Raw genomic sequence first — 19,650 nt, forward strand, 5'->3', positions numbered from 1 at the left:
ATTCACTTGCTCTCTTTCTTTCAAAAAGCATAAGCTTACTGGGGTCTTTTTACATTCTTCCCAGGGAAGGATAGCTTTTCACTAACACAGAGAGTTCTGTTTTCTCTAATAGAAACACACTGCACTCACTTTGAGTAGGGTTTGTATTTTGTCCTAGGAACAGAGCATTTCATTCAGATAAGGCCACTCTGCATTTAAGTTCATTCTCGTCACCTGATCAAGCCACTGGTAACTTTTAGGCCGCTTTAGTCTGCATTCCTTGAATTCCTTACTCCTGGCACTGTAATTAACAGCTTCAGGTTCATTGCTTAACAGTAAATTCCATAACTTTCCACTTGTTATGTCCTTGGATGCTGCCTGTTGTAGCACAAAGGCAAAGCTGAATATCAACTCCGAGTTTCAACTCTGCAGCTGTAAGTGCCACTAAAGAATGTCATTGAGGAGTCACGCACAGGTAAAACATCACCAGTTTATATTTGTTGTTCTGTGGATTTTCATCTTCAAATGTAAGAAATACTGAATATGAATATGGTGGGACTGCTTCTCTTCTCATTCATAGCAATGTAATCTCATTGACTTCTATGTAGTTACTCTGATTACTCCACTGCAGTTGACAGGAGAATCTAGTCCACTGTGCTTTCATTTCGGATGATTTAATTTGCACGTTTTACTAGCTCTCTTTCTGTTTTGTTGTGAATAGTCCAGAAAAAGTAAAATCCACTGCATTGATACAAATCTTCGTATCAAACCTATAAAATCTAAAAGAGTAGGCTCACCACAGGATGAATGCAGTGTACTGGGCATGTTGTTTCACTGAATTATTTCCTATGAAGACCTTAGTGCTCTGCATCAGTTTTGACCTTTGTTTGACATTTTACAGTTGTTTCAGGAAAAAAGGCACAACGCTAGTGTAAATGAGATTATAAATTAGCCCGGTATATTGAATTACAAATATAAGAGATCTGAACAGGTCATAGGTGGTTATATGTGAACTGTTTACTTACAATGCTGCAGGTAGAGCTCAAATTAAGGTCCCATGTGAGATGAGTTTGTGTGGCCTTGACTCTGTATGATGCGTTGTGAGAGACACCTGACTGAACCTCTTTCTTTTAGAATCAACGAGGATTCTTTATGACAAGAATTATTATGTGTACTGATAAAATTTTGCTTTGGAGATAGCCCACTGATATTACATTTGTATTTTTTTAAATCCATACAACTTGAAGCATCTTCTATAATATAACTTCTCCACATTTTTTAAAATGCCATTTAATGGTGTGTCAAAAATAAATGAAATGTGTATGCAACGAGTAGGCATCTTCAGAGCCCTCTTACCCAGGATTGACAGCAGTTCTAAGAGGTAGTATCACACAGGTATAACCAATCAGTGTATGGGTGGAAACTATACATGGGAATTAGAAATACAGTAAAAAGTTTCATATTTGACCATATAATATACATATTGCTTAGGCATGGGATTCTCTATGCTAATTATATATGAAGGATGCCTCAAACCTGTACAGTATACATGCCTTCATTAAGACCTTGCTCCTCTCAGTCTCGCATGCATGCACTGAGCCCTCCAGGCAAAATGCTATCCCTGACCTGTTCTACTGCCTGCAGGCTGCTGCAGAGATTGAGTTCCCTCCATATCCCTTAGAGCGTTGCACTTTGGTTTCATCTCCTGGCTTTTTGGTCAATGTGTATGTACAGAGGGTCACCAGTGGACATGGAGTCTCTCTAATAAATTATGGAGAGGGGTCACTACAGATTGAGATGAGAAGGTCATGGGCAGGCAGGAAACAGCCTCGATATTGCAAGTACACAGAATAAGTGAGATTTATCCATAAGAAGGAATCTGGATGGGATCAGGAGCTGCAAAACCTAAGTCCAGCCTTGTTTTGAGCCATGCTCCTTACAATCAATAACTAGTATGCATAGGTTTCATTTAAGGCACACTCTCTGTCACTTCTAGAGGCTCTGTACAGCAGATTGCTAGCAGTAATGCAGCAGCTTGATTTAATGCAGAAATTCCAGGCAAATATGGTTACACCTGATCCCCTCTTTTGGCTCTTACACCACCTTTCTTACCCAGCCCCACCATACAACCAACCATCCTACAAATAATTCATTCTTTGCAAGATTCTGCATTTACCATGATTATGCTACATGCATTTGTTCTTAAACCTCCAAACACTTTCAGACATGATTTTCTTTCAAAATTCAGAATATTCACTCTTCCCTGTTTGCACACGTACGGGCAAATTCTGCTCAGTTACATTGTTATAAATCTAGAGTATGCCACTGAAATAATTTATACAAATGCCAAAGAGAGCAGAATCTCACCAATAGTCTTGGTATCTGTTAAGAGCTACACTCAGGAAGACATTTGCAATGTGTAGCAACAATAACAACATTATTGAACCTACTAACTCATGAACAATGCTACATATTCTCATATCAATAAATTGTGTTGTTTATATCAAGCATCTATGTACTCATATATATATCTAGTGATATATCTTTTATATAGTACTCCTACAATGATAGCCACTAGTGATTAGGCTGAAGTTGTCTCACTCTGATTATTTTATGAATTTGTTTAATTTATAGATACACCTATCATCAACATTAGGCATATTTACTTATGATGTTTGGGCTCTGGAGGAGACTTTATGGCATGAAGCAGGAGGAAGTAATCCAGGTCACAGTTTCTCTGCTAAAAGAAAAGGAGTATTGTGGCACCTTAGAGACTAACAAATTTATTTGAGCAAAGCTGTCGTGAGCTACAGCTCACTTCATCGGATATGACTTGGAATATTGTGTTCATTTTGTGACATCCCATTATGAGAAGATATTGACAAACTGGAGGGACTTCGGAGAAGAGCAGTAGAACTGATAAAGGGGCTGAAGGAATTTTCTCATGTGAAATGCTTTCAAGAGCTAAGTCTGTATAGCTTTAGGAAGTGGTGGCTGGCCATGTGAAATATAAGATAAGATATTTGAAAAAGGGAGAATAATTATTTATGCAGTGGGGAATAACAAGGACTAATACAATGAAAGTAAAGGAATATTTAGTCAAAATATCAGGCAATTTTCTTGACAATTAGATCTATACAATTGTGCAATCGTTCTCCAAGGGAAATGGTGGCAGCCCTATCATTTGGAACATTTAAAACTGGAATGGACATAAAAAATAAGGATCAATTCTCCTTTGGCTGTGGGATATGACAGATAATCTAATAGCTCATTTCCATATCTAACTTATTGTGTTCTGTTGTGTCAAAGCTCTATATGTTAAAGAGTCACCAAGTAAGTTAGGCCTTGACAAAATAGGGTAGGTTGACACATTGCAGAGGTCTTACAAAATGAAGACTCTGTTTCAGTGACAAAAGGGAGTGTTTTAGGTTGTGTTGGCTTAGGACATACCTCTAGGTTGTCAGACCATCATTTTTTTATGTAACAGAGTTGATTGCATTGTGAAAAAATATTTTCTTATTCTTTGCCTTCTCAGAAAAGATTTAATACTGTTTTAAGTGGGCCTGTAACCTTTCTTCTAATGTCTGTGTTTAATTTACTGGGGTCATGTGATGTGTATTTTAGTTTCTTCTTGTGATTATGATGAAATTTGAAGGTTAGCTGCTGTTTGCATATATTTGTGAGTGTTTGCAAATGTACTTTATTCCTCATGTGGTTCATTCTTTTCTCTGTATGGTCTCAATCACACAGTGGCCAACTTTCATGGGGTAAATAAGCACCCTAACTTTCACAATAACCCCAGAATCAAGCTAATCCCATTTCAAAACAAGGCCAAAACAAGCCAATATCTAAGAACCCCCAGCACTCGATGTGACTAGATTCTCCTGGCATGCAGTCTGGCACTGTGGTGGGCCCACTGTGCACCCCTGACTCTCTCCCCCTCTTGCCCCTGCTTGCTCCCCCCCCTTGCCTCTGCCTGTTGAGAGCCAATCAGAAAAAAGAAGCAAAAGGCTACAACAAGCTACAAGCCAAAAACTAGCCAACGAGCAACTCAAAAGCCAATTGAGCCAAAAATAAGCCCAATTTCTGCATTTTTTTCGCAGGTTTGGCATGTCTCCTCAGTAAGCAGACAATTTCTATCATTGTAGAGCTGCGGATCCTGTCTCCAACTGTATGTGAAGGTATGTCTTCACTACCTGTCGGATCGGCGGGCAACGATCGATCCAGCGGGGATCGATCTATTGTGTCTCGTCCAGACGCAATAAATCGACCCCCAAGTGCTCTCCCGTCGACTCCTATACTCCAGCGCCACTAGAGGCGTAGGCAGAGTCGACGGGGGAGCGGCAGCAGTCGACTCACCGTGGTGGAGACACCATGGTAAGTCGATCTAAGTTATTCACGTAGCTGAAGTTGTGTAACTTACATCGATTCCCCGCCCCGCCCGTCCCAGTGTAGACCAGGGTTGAGATATTGTAGCCTTTGAAGGGCCGTTGCCGTATTCCTGCTCACTATGATTTTATCACTTCTGAGTGTTCAGAGAGCAAACTTTGGCTCCACTTGCTCTAGATCCTTTCAATATTCAGGCCTGTTGCAGGGTGCAGTCCTGGAACACATCACTGCAGTCACCTTGCCTCTGTTCCCCTCTTGGTTATCTAATCAACTCCCATCCACCAAGAGTTTTAAAATAATGTTCCCTCTTTGGGGCTGTAATTTATTAAGTCCTCACAAAACAAATACACAGTTCCTTTAGCCCTTCCTCAGGTCTTCCGATTTACCCGTGTTCCATGGGTTCAGGCTCTGGCTCTCTCTCTGCTCCTCACTTCCCTCTGAGCTTGGGAGCTCTGCTGGTCCCACTCTGGCCCCTGAAGACCTCCCCCCAAGTTTTATCCTACCCCCAGTCCCTGTGCTCTGTGTTGCATTGAAAACTGTTAAAATTACCAGCTGTAACTTTAAATTTGAGGGTGTTTTCTTGATCCTAATTACAGATTAAGGAGCACTGTAGGGATGTGTGTGATCTGGGCCTACCTCCTGTCAGTTTGCAACTAGCTAACCTGGAGTAAGGTGGGTTGTGCCTCTCTGTTTTAGAGAACAGCTTGCTTTGTCTCTCAGATTTTGGGTTCTTGTGCGTTAGGGTTCTGGAGTTTAAGGAATAAAGTAGTGCTATGTTGCAACTCTCCAGCACCATTATTATTTTTTTTATTGAATTCTCTGAGTGAATGCTATGAACAGAAGATGCTCAAACTCCTCCATCCCTTGGAGCAAGGTCTCCACAGCCCTGCTGCATGGGGCTGTGCTTGAATCCTGCCCCAGCTGATCATCATCCAAGCTTTGCCAAAGGACAGCCTCCATGCAGCTCTCTTTTGCCTGTAGGCTTCCTTTAAGATCAGAGCACTTATAATTCTCAGCAGGTAGTCATATGGCGATCCTTCCCAGAGTGACTTGTTCCTAAAGATACCATGCTTTGGAACAGGGTTGGCTGGTCTCAGGACTCCACTGCCTTTAAAGGGATAAATCAGCCATTTACAAACTCTTGAATGGCCACACTGAAATCAGTAGGATTACTCATGGAGTCAGGCAGGTATTGCTCATCATGCTTAGGGGTATTAAAACCTGGTCCTTGTACTCAGATCAAGGGAAATCTGTTGTGGCTTCTTAGTGAATTGTTCTTGCTGCACTATGCAGGTTACCAGCAACAGTAATATCTTTTCTGTTCTGTTTCTTAGACCTTGCTCTTCAGTATGGTATCTGAACACCACAGATATCTCTTGGTTTATCCCACTAATAGTGATGTCCTGCAAGATTCAGGTAGCAGATCATCCCATCATCAATAGTAAAGAACAGCATAATTTAAAGTAGGCAAGAAATACACAAAGCATGCAATATTTAAAATATTACTTGTGGAATTTTGGACAGTTGATGTACATAAGGATTTGCCTACAGCTGATGTATGTGGAAAAAGGATTCTTAGCTCATCCTAATTGCTGGTTTTTTTCATACATCAGGCTTCAGTTGTGAAAACCTTAATCACATGCGTAGTCCCAGTTCATCATAAGTAACAGTTGCACAACCTAGCTTTCCAGGTCCAGTCCCTCCTCCAGTTCAGATCTGGGGCACTGTTCTTAGCCTGCTGTACCTGTTCAGTGCCCACACACACACACACACACATATCCTGCTCACACAGTTTCTCTCTGGGCAGAGGGGGGAAAAAGAATCATATATGACAGATGTCATGGCACTTAATACCCTTTTGGAAAGTGCTCAGATATCATGGTGATGAGGATAGTATAACAACCTGAATAGAATGAAATGGAGAAGGCTTCTTTCTTTATAGCTGTCTGTGTAGACTCTGATTCAGTAATGTACTTAAGCAGATGCCTAACTTTTTTGACTATTCACATTCCTGAAGTTAGGCACATGCTTATTAAGTACTTTGCTGAATGAGAGGCTAAGTACCTTTCACAATCACTCATTGAAAAATCTTCGGTGAATCACAGGGTGACACTCCCAGAATTTTGCTAATATGTGCTTTTTTTTTTTCAGATCGTGGCAGAAGAGGTCTCAAAATGTGCAAAAGGTTTACTGTACCTAGTAAACTGCTGACTAGGTTATGGGTTGCTACATCACCAGCCTCATTTGACTGAAGCACATGGTACAAGCAGAGATTTGCCTGACTGGCAGAACACATAAGCCATGCATCATCTGTTTGGGCTGGTTTTGGGACAAAAGGACCTTTCACGTGCAGGGGATCTATTCTCCTTAGATGATGCTGAGATAGAAGGAAGCCTGTCAGAAGCTCTTGAGCAAATAAAAATAATTAGTTCATCTCCAGTAAGTAAGACATGCTCCCCCAATCCTTCTGCATAAGATAATGTATCATGAAAAGAAAGGTCAGAAAACAATGACTGCATAAGCAGAACACCAAAAATAGATAATAAATCTAACCTTTTAAAAACCACAAAAGTCCTAAACAAAATGTCAGATTCAAAGACTTCAGCTCTTGCATTCAGTTCTCATTCTTCTGAATTTTATTTTAAGAAAAATAATTTAAACTGATCTTGGTCACACTTCATATCAAGAGTCCATTTATAGTGTATTGAAGGTTAATAAATGATGAATAGATGTTACAGTTATGCTATGGCTACGAACGAAATAAAGAATGCATGTGCCTTGGGGCAAGAACATAAATACCATCATTTCATTTCTGAGAGGATGACACCCAGATCCGCAGCCCTTCTAAATTTTGTTCTGATGGAATTGCCCCTAACAAGAGGAGTCCCTGCATTCGTTGTTTTCTCAGCTCCATTACAGCATTTTATAAGCTTATGAAGGAGACAGAGCAGCATAAGAAATAATAGGTTGACCTGGTACTCGGCACTCTTTGTGAGGGTAGCTTAAATTCTCCATATTCTGAGCCACCAGTTCACGCCTTCAAGTGTGCTCTCTTTGCTAGCTTATCTTCTGCTCTTGTGTGGGACTCCCAGAGCAGCTGACAGATAACCTATCAGCATGGTCCAGTACTGATCTTTCATTAATCTGACCAAAAGAGAGTATGAAAACCAGCACACTGAAGGGAGTTGGATCCACAGGCTGAAGGATGGTTGTTGATTGGAGGACCTGAGACTGAATGGGAAGTGCTCACAGACACAGTCATTCCAGGGCTATAAATTGCTATCACGCAAAGACATGGACACTTTCTTCACCCACCCACTCCCTGGCAACCTTGATTTTCTTTTCTCTGAATCCATTCTGTTTTTAGCTTTTTACCTTTTCTCAATTTCACCTCTTTCTTTCTCTTTCTCTTCCGCCTGCCCTTTTCTTCTAAGTTTTCTCCCACTCCTTCTCTCACGCACCCCCTCCTCTCGTATTAGTAGCTTCTTTTAATTATTTGGTTACTTACAGCGTTGGTTATCTTATTATAGAGTCAAACTTCCCTCCCTCCCTGCCACATTGTGATGTTGCTGAATTCAGCTGCTAAGTACTGTAGGAGTTGGTAGGAGACAGACAAAGATAAGATACTCTGAAAGCATTTTAAGAAACTATTTGTTTATTGGTTTAGATCTCTCTAACTCTTCTGTACCATGGATTCATATAGGTTAAGGCAAGAAGGGACCATTAGATCATCTAGTCTGACCTCCTATATGTCATGGGTGACTGAATTTCACCTAGTTACCACTTCATTGAGTCCAATATCTCTTGTTTGACTAAAGCATAACTTGTGGTAATGCTTGAGTCAGCCCAATCCATTCCTCAATTATATTTCAGAGCAGCCTTGAGCCTGAGCCATTTTGAAAACCCTTAAATCCCCATAGTGACCACTTTTGATTGGAATATACATCAGCTTGCAGAAGAGAAATTGTCAGCTGTAACAAGACCCTAATATATTGAACTAGGAAATGTACGTGCACTTTTCTGGATGCATATATCATAGTGATTTTAAATGGATTTTGGCAACATACAAACCTCTAACTTTCAGAACTTTTGAACACACTGTTGCTTGTGGCCACAAATGCTCTAAATCATCAATTAGGGAAATCATTGTGCAGAGACAATTCTTTCCTTGGGTCATTTCTTTGACAGCAATTACTGTTGCACATTTTTCCAGAACATTATTCAAATCAGTTTAGCTCTTGACTCCGCTTATTCCTGGTATATTTCCACTAATGGCATATTATCAGCATTTGCAGATATCCCTCCTATCATAGTCCTCTGAGACAACAGGACTGAATTTGCCACTGATATTTTGTACTAAACTGCTAAACCATGCGACATCCTAAAGAACAAAGGATTTCTTGTGCTTCTAAATTCCCTAAGGCTAATTCCCACTAGAGGGCAGCAGTGCTCAGTGATATACTTCATTATTACTGTGGAGCAAGGCTTCTCACAATTTTTAAATTCAGATTTTGAGCTGCCAAGGTGTATTTATGTTGGGAGACTCCTAGAGTTGCAGAGTATTCTGCTGTACATCTTTCTATGGCCAAAAGGCAGCTAGTGAATACAAATGCAAACTTTAGTATGGATCTCTTGCTTGTTTCTGTTTCCAGCCAACACCTTACTGGCTATCTTCATATTATTCTACTTCTGTTTTAATCAAAATTTTATCTTAAAAAATAAAGCAAACTCTTTTTAACAAGAGGAGGAGAAATCTCCTGGAATTGGAAGGAGGAAAAGCCAAATTGCAGGATCAGATACATTGGCAGGGTAGGTCAACTGATCACCCCAACAGCTTAAAACGTACATCCAATGTGCTCATTTACACCAGTGTAAGTCTGGAATTACTCCACTAGATTTAATAGAGGTACTCCAGAATTATCCCTTTGTAAATGAATGTTGAATTTAGCCCAAATTCTTAAATATTTCCATGGCTAGCCGGTAAAAGTAACGTATTTTTGATGAATACTTATCTTGTGTTTGGCCTCTGTGCCTCTTTGAGGTAGAATATTATAGTTTAGCATGAGTGTTAGTTGTTGTATATACTGTGTCTGAGTCTCCATTGTAGTCATTTACACTAGTGCAAAATGGATGTTTTGGTAGCATTTTGTATCTAGTTTGCACAGATGAAAATAACCACACAGCATGCAGGGAAACAGAGAATCAGGCCTGCTGAATCAATTTCTGTTCTTAGTTACACTATGAATCTGAAATATCTCCATTTACATCTGTGAGTCTAAAGAATTGCATAACACAAGTTATTTGGATTGCTTGATGTAATTTTTTTACATTTAAATGTTTTAATATTATAGTAATATACAAATAGAAAAAATATAAACCAGGGATTTCAAGGCACATACATTCACATCTATTGAACAGGGAAGCCATAGCTTCAAAATGGGGGACTACAAAAATTCACAATCTTAATAATTTAATCCATATTTTTTTTTGTAGGAGCACAAATTATTCCTTTGTGTTAAATTACAACTTGGAATAGTTAAAGACCTATGACGTGATTAGAGTTTTGCTCTCAATATTCTACTTATTTATTGTATAGATGACATGAAGAAAATGGAGAGTTAAATTAATTTAACATCTTCTAGTTCATTTTGTGGCATTCTTTAAAGGATGACACTTCATTTGCATAATACAATTTTGTAACCCATATTTTCTTTAAACCTAGGACTACCAGACTAACGACAATGACCAAGCAGTGGTGGAAATCTGTATCACTCGAATCACCACTGCTATCAGGGAGACTGCATCCATAGAAAAACATGGAAAGGCACTTGTGGCTCTCTGGGAGTCATGTTTAGAGCACAATCTAAAACCTTCAGGAAAAGATGAGGATGCACCACATGCAAAAATTGCGTCTGATATTATGAGTTGCATTTTGCAGGTAAGCCTGGATCACAAGAAATGCCATATCACTCACAGTGTCATAGCTTAATAGCAACTGTACTTAGTTTTTCTTGGGGTGTATTGGAGTGCTCACATTTATTGAAAAAGCCAAGAATTGGATCTTCATGTTAATTTATACTATTAAATGTATATGATGTAAATTGAGGCCAAGTAAATTATTTTAGCAGCATTCTTATCTTTTGAAATTTTGTGTGTGGTGAATTTCTCAACCTTAATGTTGCATGAACACTAGACGTTTGCATCTTACATAAAAATTAAACTGTGAAGGATAGTATTGTAGCAGCAGCAGCGGCAGATGGGAAAGACAATTCATTCAAAACCCGTTATTTTCAAGGCACTTATGACTCTTTGGAAGAACAGTATCATTTGGGGCAAAGGTTGAAGAGGATCCTTTAGCTGATAGAAATGCTGCCTTTCAAGAGTGAGGATCCCATTTAAAGGCTCAGTTGTGATGCAGAGTCCAGATGCAAGATTGGAAACTAATTTATGGGCCAAATTCTGACCTTGAACACACAGCTCAGATTTTGATCCTTTATCTGCTTGGAGAATCTTTGTTCTATAAGTAGTTGTTTTTGAACAGTCATATGTTTTAACTGAAGCAGGCTCCTGATTGTTTTTCCAGTAGAGCATATAAAGGGCTGTGGGACTCATTTACATAATAGTTTCTGTGTAAAGGGAAGGTCAGTATGGAAGGTCAGTATCAATGGTGGGAAAAATTACATGCCACAGGCTGGTCGTCAACATTCAGTTGCCTGCTTCAGTGAGAACACCTAGCTATGTTCAATGGTGTGAAATGTTTCTCCGGTCAGAAGTAGGGTTAAAGTCAGAACACTGGGTCCATATTTGTATATCGCTGGGGTACCACTCTCAGGAAACCAACGTTACATATTGTTATAAATCTGAGTGCTTAGTGTTAGGTACTGTTATGTTACCTCACTGTCTGCCTTTTGGTGACCTAGCATAAGCAGGCACAAGCTACAGAATAATGAGGCAGGCATGAATTCAAAGTAAGCAAAGCAGCTGAGTCTGTTTACCAGTACAGAAGGGTATAGATGAACCTCCCCTCCTGCTGCTGATGACACTGTTACCGAATGTTTTCCTCTCTAGGTGCAGAGGGGGGATGGGCAGACATACCTCTGAACAGCCTTCACTTATGGAAGAAGTTACACCCTTTGCGGGCTGTGTGAGTGTGTATCCTAAGGAACACACTCATCCAGCCTCCATACTAACTCTGCTACAACACCTACCCCTAGCCCTGGATGACCTGGAGAGAAAGGATCAGTAGAGGGCACCATAATGTCTAGAGAAGTGGTAAAGGACGTAATATCCTGAGTTCGGGGTACAGCTTCAGGACAGAGCCAGAGGCTTTGTATGAGCTGGAGCAGCAGGTCGGGTGCAGCATCCTGGGAGCAGGCTACGGAGAGAAGGCCCAGCAGCAGGCAGCCTGAGAGCCAGCAGGAAGCAGACTATTAGTCAAAGGAGACCAGCAGCAGGGGGAACGTACATGCGCAGCAGCTGCCTGCAGGAGGAGTACAGGACATGTGGAGGGCAAGAGGACACTGTGTAGGAGGCCCCAATAAGACAGAAGAACTGAGTGAGCTCTGGCAGGTGGTAGAATCTGCAGCCAGGGTTTAATTGCCCCTAGGAGGGATAGGCTGGAGAGAGTAGCCTAGGTACTAGCCCTGACAAACCTTATGGAACAGCTCCCTTTTTACCTCTCTATGACCCCTTGGGCTGAGTTATGAACTGTTGGGCTGACCTGGACATCCAACTGTTGAAGCCATTATTTATACCCTTTATTTCTGTCAACACTGGTAAAATAATCCTCAATGGTTTATTCAGAATGGGAGACTATTAATGGGGACCCATCAATGACCTTAATCTGTACAGCCTGGGTATGTTCCTCTCTGGGGAGGGATATTGCAGTAAAAATGAGGAAGTGGAAGCAGGCTGGAATGGAAGAAAGGAACCGAAATTCACTGAGAGCCTGTTACAGGAAAGGGAAGTGGAGTTGTCTGAGAAGTTTATTGTTTTAAGGGTACCTTCTATATGTGTAGTTATCCTCGGCTGGCCCATGCCGAATCTTCCCAGCACACTGTTGTTTCTTTGGCCAGTCAGTCTTCTGAGTCACCTGCTTACCCCAGCACTGATGTGTCAGCTCTACATACTGCATTTCATTGCTAAGATCCCTTCATGCAGTTCCCTTATCATTGCCAATTTGTCTTCTGCACTGACCGACTGGCAGCAATGTGCCAGGTTTGACTCAGACTTGCTCTTTAAATGAACTTCTCTACATCTTCCCAGCGAATGCTGGTTGTTGAGAATGAGGTATCTTCTAGTGTGTGTCACTCAGTCTTTCCCTGTAGTCGCTGAAGCAACAGTACTAAAGGCCTTGGTGTATTAGTGTCTACTCCAGACTACTGCTCAAATAGTTGCCAAAAGGTCCCCATTATGACATGTTGCCCTTAAAACTTCTTGAGATTAGTCATCTAGTTTGGCTCTTGGTTGGAAGTGTTGAAAGTCCAAAAGAAGCAAAAAAAGTGAAAGAAAAAAGAACCCCAAATGTGAATTCACTTCAATGAAATTGCAATTTACAATCCTCCATATGCCCAGTTCTGTTCTTTTCAGTTCCCAAACTCTGGGAACAGTTCCAAATGAATTTACAGTGAAGAAAGAAAAAAAAAATGTACCTGAAGCTCAGATAGGTGTTGGTCTTGTTGAGGAATATAATTCCTGAGATCAGCAGAATAAGTCTCCATTGTCTTAACTCTGCTTATTATTATAACATTGTCAAAATAAAGCATTGCTTATTTCCTAGATGAACTGTATTTGTTAGCGTTAAATTTATTCTATTAGTTCAGAGTACACACCGTAAGGGCCTGACTAAAAACCCACTGAATGGGAAGACACCTATTGACTTCAGTGAGCTTTGGATTTGACCTTTAGTTACATGTTAATATATTTACATGTTAGGTACAGATAATATATTTTGAGACTGGAAAAATATGTAGCAAGAGTTTGCTATACAGATAATGGTAAAGTGGTCTGTAGCTTTTTTAGTCACAATCAATAGTGGGGTGGAGGGAGGGAATGTGGAAAGGCTGTTAAGCAGTGGGAGTCCCTGGGAGGTGTTTGTCTGGCTGACTCAGCCAGAATTTCTCTGGAGCCTCTGATTAAGGCTCTGATTGGCAGGACCAAGAGCTTTGCTACTCTTTTACAGAATGTAATGAATAATGGTTAAGCTCTGGCTGTCGGTGCAGAGGAGGCTGGGACACTTCCCCACTAATAAATGACGATCAAATCCAATTTTTCTTAGAACTGGATGAGTCTTTCTGTAGATAGTTCAGACATTTATGTTAAATGACAATGCATGTTTGAAAGTCTGTGATGTGCCAAAGTTCACCATAGGGCATGGGGTAGGCAAACTCTTTGGCCTGAGGGCCACATCTGGGAATAGAAATTGTATGGCGAGCCATGAATGCTCACAAAATTGGGGTTGGGGTTTAGGAGGGGGTGAGGGCTCTGGCTGGGGGTGTGGGCTCCGAGCTGGGGCCAGAAATGAGGAGTTCAGGGTGCGGGAGGGGGCTCAGGCTGGGGTGGGAGAGTGAGGTGCAGGGGGGCGGTGAGGGCTCCAGTTGGGGTGCAGGCTCTGGGGTGGGGCTGGAGATGAGGAGTTTGGGGTGTAGGAGGGTGCTTCGGGCTGGGACTGAGGGATTTGGAGGGTGGGAAGGGGATCAGGGCTAGGGCAGGGGGTACGGGTGTGGGGAGAGGCTCAGGGGTGCAGGCTCCGGGCGGCACTTACCTCAAGCAGCTCCTGGAAGCAGCAACATGTCCCTTTTCTGGATCCTAAGCAGAGGTGTGACCAGGTGGCTCTGCACGCTGCCCCGTCCACAGGCATCTCCCCTGCAGCTCCCGTTGGCTGTGGTTTCTGGCCAATGGGAGCTGCGGGGGTGGCACTTGGGGCAGGGGCAGCATGCAGAGTGGATCCCTCTGGCTGCCCCTATGTGTAGCAGCCGGAGGGGGGACATGCTGCGGCTTCCAGGAGCCGCGTGTGCAGCCTTCGACCCTGCTCTCTGGCTGACGCACTGGAGCAGGCCAACCCCAGACCCCGCTCTCCAGTGGGAGCTTGAGGGCTGGATTAAAATGGCTGGCAGGCTGGATGTGGCCCATGGGCCATAGTTAGCCCACCCATTAGAGGGAATTATGCAATCCACCCTCCATGTGTTTGCTGTATTCATTTTTTTAACATAAAAAAATCACTCAGAATCAATTAAAAAGAAATCAAAGCTGAGAACTTCTACAAACACATTTGATGCTTTTAGAATCACAGCTACACCATGTGTTACTTTACAGGAGAAAGAACAATTTGAGTTTTTATACAATCCATGAGGGACAGTTGGAAAAGTAATGAATATCTCACACCTGGATTGAATGTTACATGTTCTGTTGATATTAGCAGCAGTTAGGTCCCCAAGGTTTGCAAACTTTGCTACATTATATTATTGAAATCTGTTTTTCATTGTCACCTGCATATTTTCATAAGTGAACAGTCATGTACAGATATTTATTAGGAGCAGCTGAAACCTTACTCTGTGCTTCCATTTGAATTAATATATTTTCTCTGGCAGCTAAGTATTTTATCATCCTTATTAGAGACAGCTTCCTCTTCTGTTCTGTTTTCATAAAAGAGCTACATCCTAGCCAAAGAGCCAGATCATATCTGAAGTGAATGGTGTTGTGGGGGTGGACATGGGTGTATAACCTGAAGGCAGAATTTGACAAAAGCCTGTCCCAGTCATAAGTAATAAGGAATTATGTGGATTTAAACATGTTGCTGTGTAAAAACTCCATTAGTTTTAAGTTTAGTGTTGCTGTGTAAAAACTCCATTAGTTTAAGTGTAAAACTCCATTAGTTTCTCAATATACACACTCTTTTGGCCAGATGCTGATGGTTCCAAAGGGTTGTCCCGGCACCTGGGAATGCTGGAGCAACATAGATACCCTGACCTCAGTCTTTTTCCCCTGGCCACAACTCTTACAAGAAAGGGGCAGTGTAGGAGTTGCTATGACACTCTATACTGCCTGAAGACTCCCCTAGCATAGGGAATCCTCATGTGGTCAGGTAAGTCTGGTTGAGGGCTGTTTTTAAGCACTTGAGCAACACAAAGCAGTCTTAAATTAGGGAATATGATTCATTGGGCCCAATCCTGTTCCCATTGGTGCTATCAGCAAAGGTCCAATTGACTTCACTGGAAGCAGAAATGGGCCAAATGGAATTATTTAGATGGAACCACAATATTTTTTTAACTGTTCACATGTATATTTTTTCACTCAAAGCTACTCCAGACTGAATCATATTCAAATTTCTTTGGAGCGTATTTATTTTTGGTTTGTTACTGTGCTTGTGTAAGAGTTTAGCACAGTGGGGCCCTGATCACTGGTTGTGGTTCCTAGATGCTAGCAAACTAACAACACATAATTAATAATAATGTCAAAGACAGTCATGTACTACAGTGTCAGAAAGATGTTCAAATGTGAAGGGAGTTTAGAGAAAAGCCACAAAAATTAGAGGATGAAGGAATAATCAAGGGAAAAGTAAAAGAAAGTATGACTCAATTCAGTCCTCAGTTACTTGGACACAAGTCTGATGGACCTCAGTGAGAGTTTATGTATGTGTACTCTAATGGAAAACATAATTTGACAGTAGATGTGTATAGATTGGCTAAACATTTACCATAGGCTGTCCTTGGTGTTTTCAAACATTTAAAGATTGCTATATCTTTTGTTAGGATCAAATTCTAGGTACACATGCAACCCACACTGACTTCATTTGAAGTTGTGCACACTTTTTGGAAGACAGAGTTTGGCCTTAAAGGAGAAATAGCAAACTTGAAATACTTGTAGATGGTTTTTAACATCATGGATAGGAGTTATTTGTGAAGGGGCTAGGGAAGGATACAAAGAAATTGTATGGAATTATAAAAGGAAAACAGAAGGGGAGTACTTGTGGCACCTTAGAGACTAACAAATTTATTAGAGCATAAGCTTTTGTGAGCTACAGCTCACTTCATCGGATGCATACAGTGGAAATATAGTGGGGAGATTTTATAAACACAGAGAACATGAGACAATGGGTGTTACCATACAGACTGTAACAAGAGTGATCAGGAAAGTGAGCTATTATTAGCAGGAGAGCGGGGGGACCTTTTGTAGTAATAATCAAGGTGGGCCATTTCCAGCAGTTAAAAAGAACAGTAGGGGGAGAAAATAAACAGGGGGAAATAGTTTTACTTTGTGTAGTGACACATCCACTCCCAGTCGGATTATCAGAAAATAATTCCAGATGATAAACTGATTAAATTAAATCTGTGAAACAGTCTCTCAAGCCTACTTGTCAAGTGTCCTTCATTTCAAGGGATGTCATTCCAATCCCAAAGTTATCTATGCGCCTCCCCCCGTAATTGGTACCCTGTTACTTTTATTGTTGAAAATTACTTACCTCAAAAATAAAGACTTATGAAACTGGGGTTGCAGAAAGAGTCATTTACACAAAAGGAATAAATCCCACAGCATTTTTGGTCTCCTACAAGAATAATTTTGTATATCCCTGATTTTGGGGCTTTGCCACATATTGCAGCCCACATTTCTGGCTTGCCAGGTTGAGAAGCCTGCACCTAAAGGAACACATGGAAGCACAATTGCTTGGGAAAAAAAACAAGACAATATAATGTACTGTAAGTAACAATCCTGCATTGGCAGAAGGTTAGAGGAGAGGGACCGCCTAATAGGTCTTCTCTCTAATTCTGTTATTCTTTGGTTGGTGAGAATATTAACCATGACATTCTTATTGATGAGTGCACTGCAATGTCAATAATGTTCTTTAGCTCATTTGTGGTTTTTTGAATACGATCTGAGTCCTCTCCAAAGCAGTGTTCTCCTCTGAGTGCTTTCAAAACAAGAGATCCAGACTGCAAGCTCAATCATTCCAGTGTAAATCAGCTCCACTTGACTCAGTGAAGTGACTCTGGGTTTATATCAGCATAAATGATAGCAGGACTGGACCTAGATTACAAATATGTACATTGTTTCACAACTGGACATTATAGCAATGGATGCTTATATTTTGGGGAATTTGGGATTTGTCACATGTCTATATGGAGGATTAGCCTTGAATTTAGCAGTTGGTGTCCAGAAACTAGTGCAGTTGCACCAGAGCAAACCCTTCATACAGATAAGAAAAGTCACGATTTGCACTGTTGAAGATTTACCCCTGCTTGAAATCAGGGTAATCTGCATCCCCACATATTGAAGCTTTCCTTATTTGCATGAGTATAGCTGCACTGATTACTGGCTACTGACTGATGAAATTGGGGCTAATTCCCAGTATAGACAAGGCTACAGTGTACAATGAAAGAATTGAGGTGATAAGCCAGTGACTATATCACTTTTGGTACAATGACCTAAATAATTCACCTATCAACAGCATATTATACTCTACCCTCCATTTATTTCTTCTTCTGCAGGATGAAATTACTCATTCCAGAATGGATAAAATACTGTATGTCACAGCTGTCAACATTCTAGTATCATTCTTATTGTCAGTTACGTAGTATGTTTGTTACTCCAGTTGTTGAAGTAGGAAATAGGTACACTAGCACCTAGAGCTGCAGTAGTTTGACATTTCCCGACTTACTGTTTTCCCTCTTTAAAGCCTGACTTTAGTGGTGTTACCAAAGAGTAACCTTTCTCTATGTTTTATACAGTTGTTTTCTTGATCACCTGATTTCTGGTTTTCAAATTTTGTCAGCATTAAACTTGATTTTAATCCATTTTTTTCAGCTGCTTATTTTTCAGTGCCCTCTCTTTTTTTCACAGAATTACAATCAACCTCCAATAATGGCTTTAGCTGTCCCCGTGGCAGTGAAATTTCTGCAGAGGGGTAACAAGGAACTGTGCAGAAACATGTCAAGTTACCTATCCCTGGCTGCAATTACCAAAGCAGATCTGCTGGCTGATCACACAGACGCAATTGTGAAAAGTGTCCTTCAGGGTATGAATATTTTGATCATTCTGCTATGAGACTTTGGGGCCCAATCCTGCAAACCCCCCACACATGGATTTATCAGGATCAGATGCTAATACTAGATTATATGAAGAGAAAGATTTCAAGTAAAGTATATAAAGGCTTACAGTATTTGATAAGCCTTATTGATTAGAAAGCTTTATGGTAGACGGTAAGATCTTTGGGGCAGGAATTATGTCATCCTATGTATGTGTATAGACAGTGCCTAGGCCAGTGGTTCCCAAACTTGTTCAGCCGCTTGTGCCGGGAAAGCTCCTCGTGGGCCAGGCCGGTTTGTGGGCCAGACCTGCTGCGTCTGCAGGTTCGGCCGATCTTGGCTCCCAGCGGCCACGGTTCACTGCTCCAGGCCAATGGGAGCTGCTGGAAGCGGTACATCCCTCGGCCTGCGCCGCTTCCCGCAGCTCCCATTGGCCTGGAGCAGCAAACTGCGGCCACTGGGAGCTGCGATTGGCCGAACCTGCGGACGCGGCAGGTAAACAAACCAGCCTGGCCCACCAAGGGCTTTCCCTGCACAAGTGGTGGAACGAGTTTGGGAACCACTGGCCTAGGCCATTCACATGCAAATGGACTGCAAATAATAAACAGTAATATGAGACAACATTGTGCATATCAAGCCTTTATCCTTCTTGCTTATACCAATGGCAAAATTCCACTGACTTCAGTGGGAGTGAGATCAGACCCGTTCTCTGAGAGTGTCTGAGGTAAATTTTTAAAGCATTGCAATGGAGTTTTATTCCCATATGTGCTATTGTCTTTAATAAGAATTCTGTGGCTAAATTTTTGAAATTTTACTCTGTGGGTTGAAATTATTATGGTAAAGAAGCAAAATATTATTCCATATTTTTAGAGGGTAATGCGATTTAGCTGAAAGAATTCTATTTACAATAGGGCCTTATTTTCCAGATAAGGATGCTGCCAGCGAGTTACAATAGCTGGTCGAATTACTGTGGTGATGTTGTTCTAAAGATGATAGGTCTTAACCCAAGCATATACATTCTGTATATATTAAAAATCTTTGGGATCCATTTATTTTATGATATTATATGGAGAGAGAGCTAAGATGGATGGTAATTTATTCCTTAAACAGTTTGATACCAAATCATTAAGATACTTATAAACTGTGGTGAGAGTTTGCTCTTTCCTGCCTGCAGTTGGTAACCAGTACTGGCTTTCACCCATTTTACAGTGATGTTCATGAAACAACAGTGGGCCAGATCATCTCACAGAAATCTGTGAGC

General features: G+C 41.2%; 1 protein-coding gene across 18 annotated transcripts in view; it reads left to right on the forward strand.

The window, feature by feature from the left end:
• Positions 1 to 19,650, forward strand: part of VEPH1 (ventricular zone expressed PH domain containing 1) — a 186,993-nt gene that overhangs the window by 7,412 nt on the left and 159,931 nt on the right. For 13 of the 18 annotated variants that reach the window (XR_012160753.1, XR_012160752.1, XM_073359583.1 and 10 more), the window contains exons 2-5: positions 4,083 to 4,160; positions 6,520 to 6,807; positions 10,091 to 10,306; positions 18,205 to 18,379. Coding sequence is in view for 16 of the 18 variants with exons in the window: in XM_073359583.1 (XP_073215684.1) it covers positions 6,670 to 6,807; positions 10,091 to 10,306; positions 18,205 to 18,379 (529 nt within the window). In the remaining 2 variants the exon portion in view is untranslated. Of the gene's footprint in view, positions 1 to 353; positions 455 to 4,082; positions 4,161 to 4,964; positions 5,041 to 6,519; positions 6,808 to 10,090; positions 10,307 to 18,204; positions 18,380 to 19,650 lie in introns of those variants that run through there. The other 5 variants (XM_073359569.1, XM_073359568.1, XM_073359571.1 and 2 more) reach the window with 5 other exon arrangements.

The sequence above is a fragment of the Lepidochelys kempii genome, chromosome 9 (genome assembly GCF_965140265.1).
Source record: "Lepidochelys kempii isolate rLepKem1 chromosome 9, rLepKem1.hap2, whole genome shotgun sequence".
Taxonomy (NCBI): Eukaryota; Metazoa; Chordata; order Testudines; family Cheloniidae; genus Lepidochelys; species Lepidochelys kempii.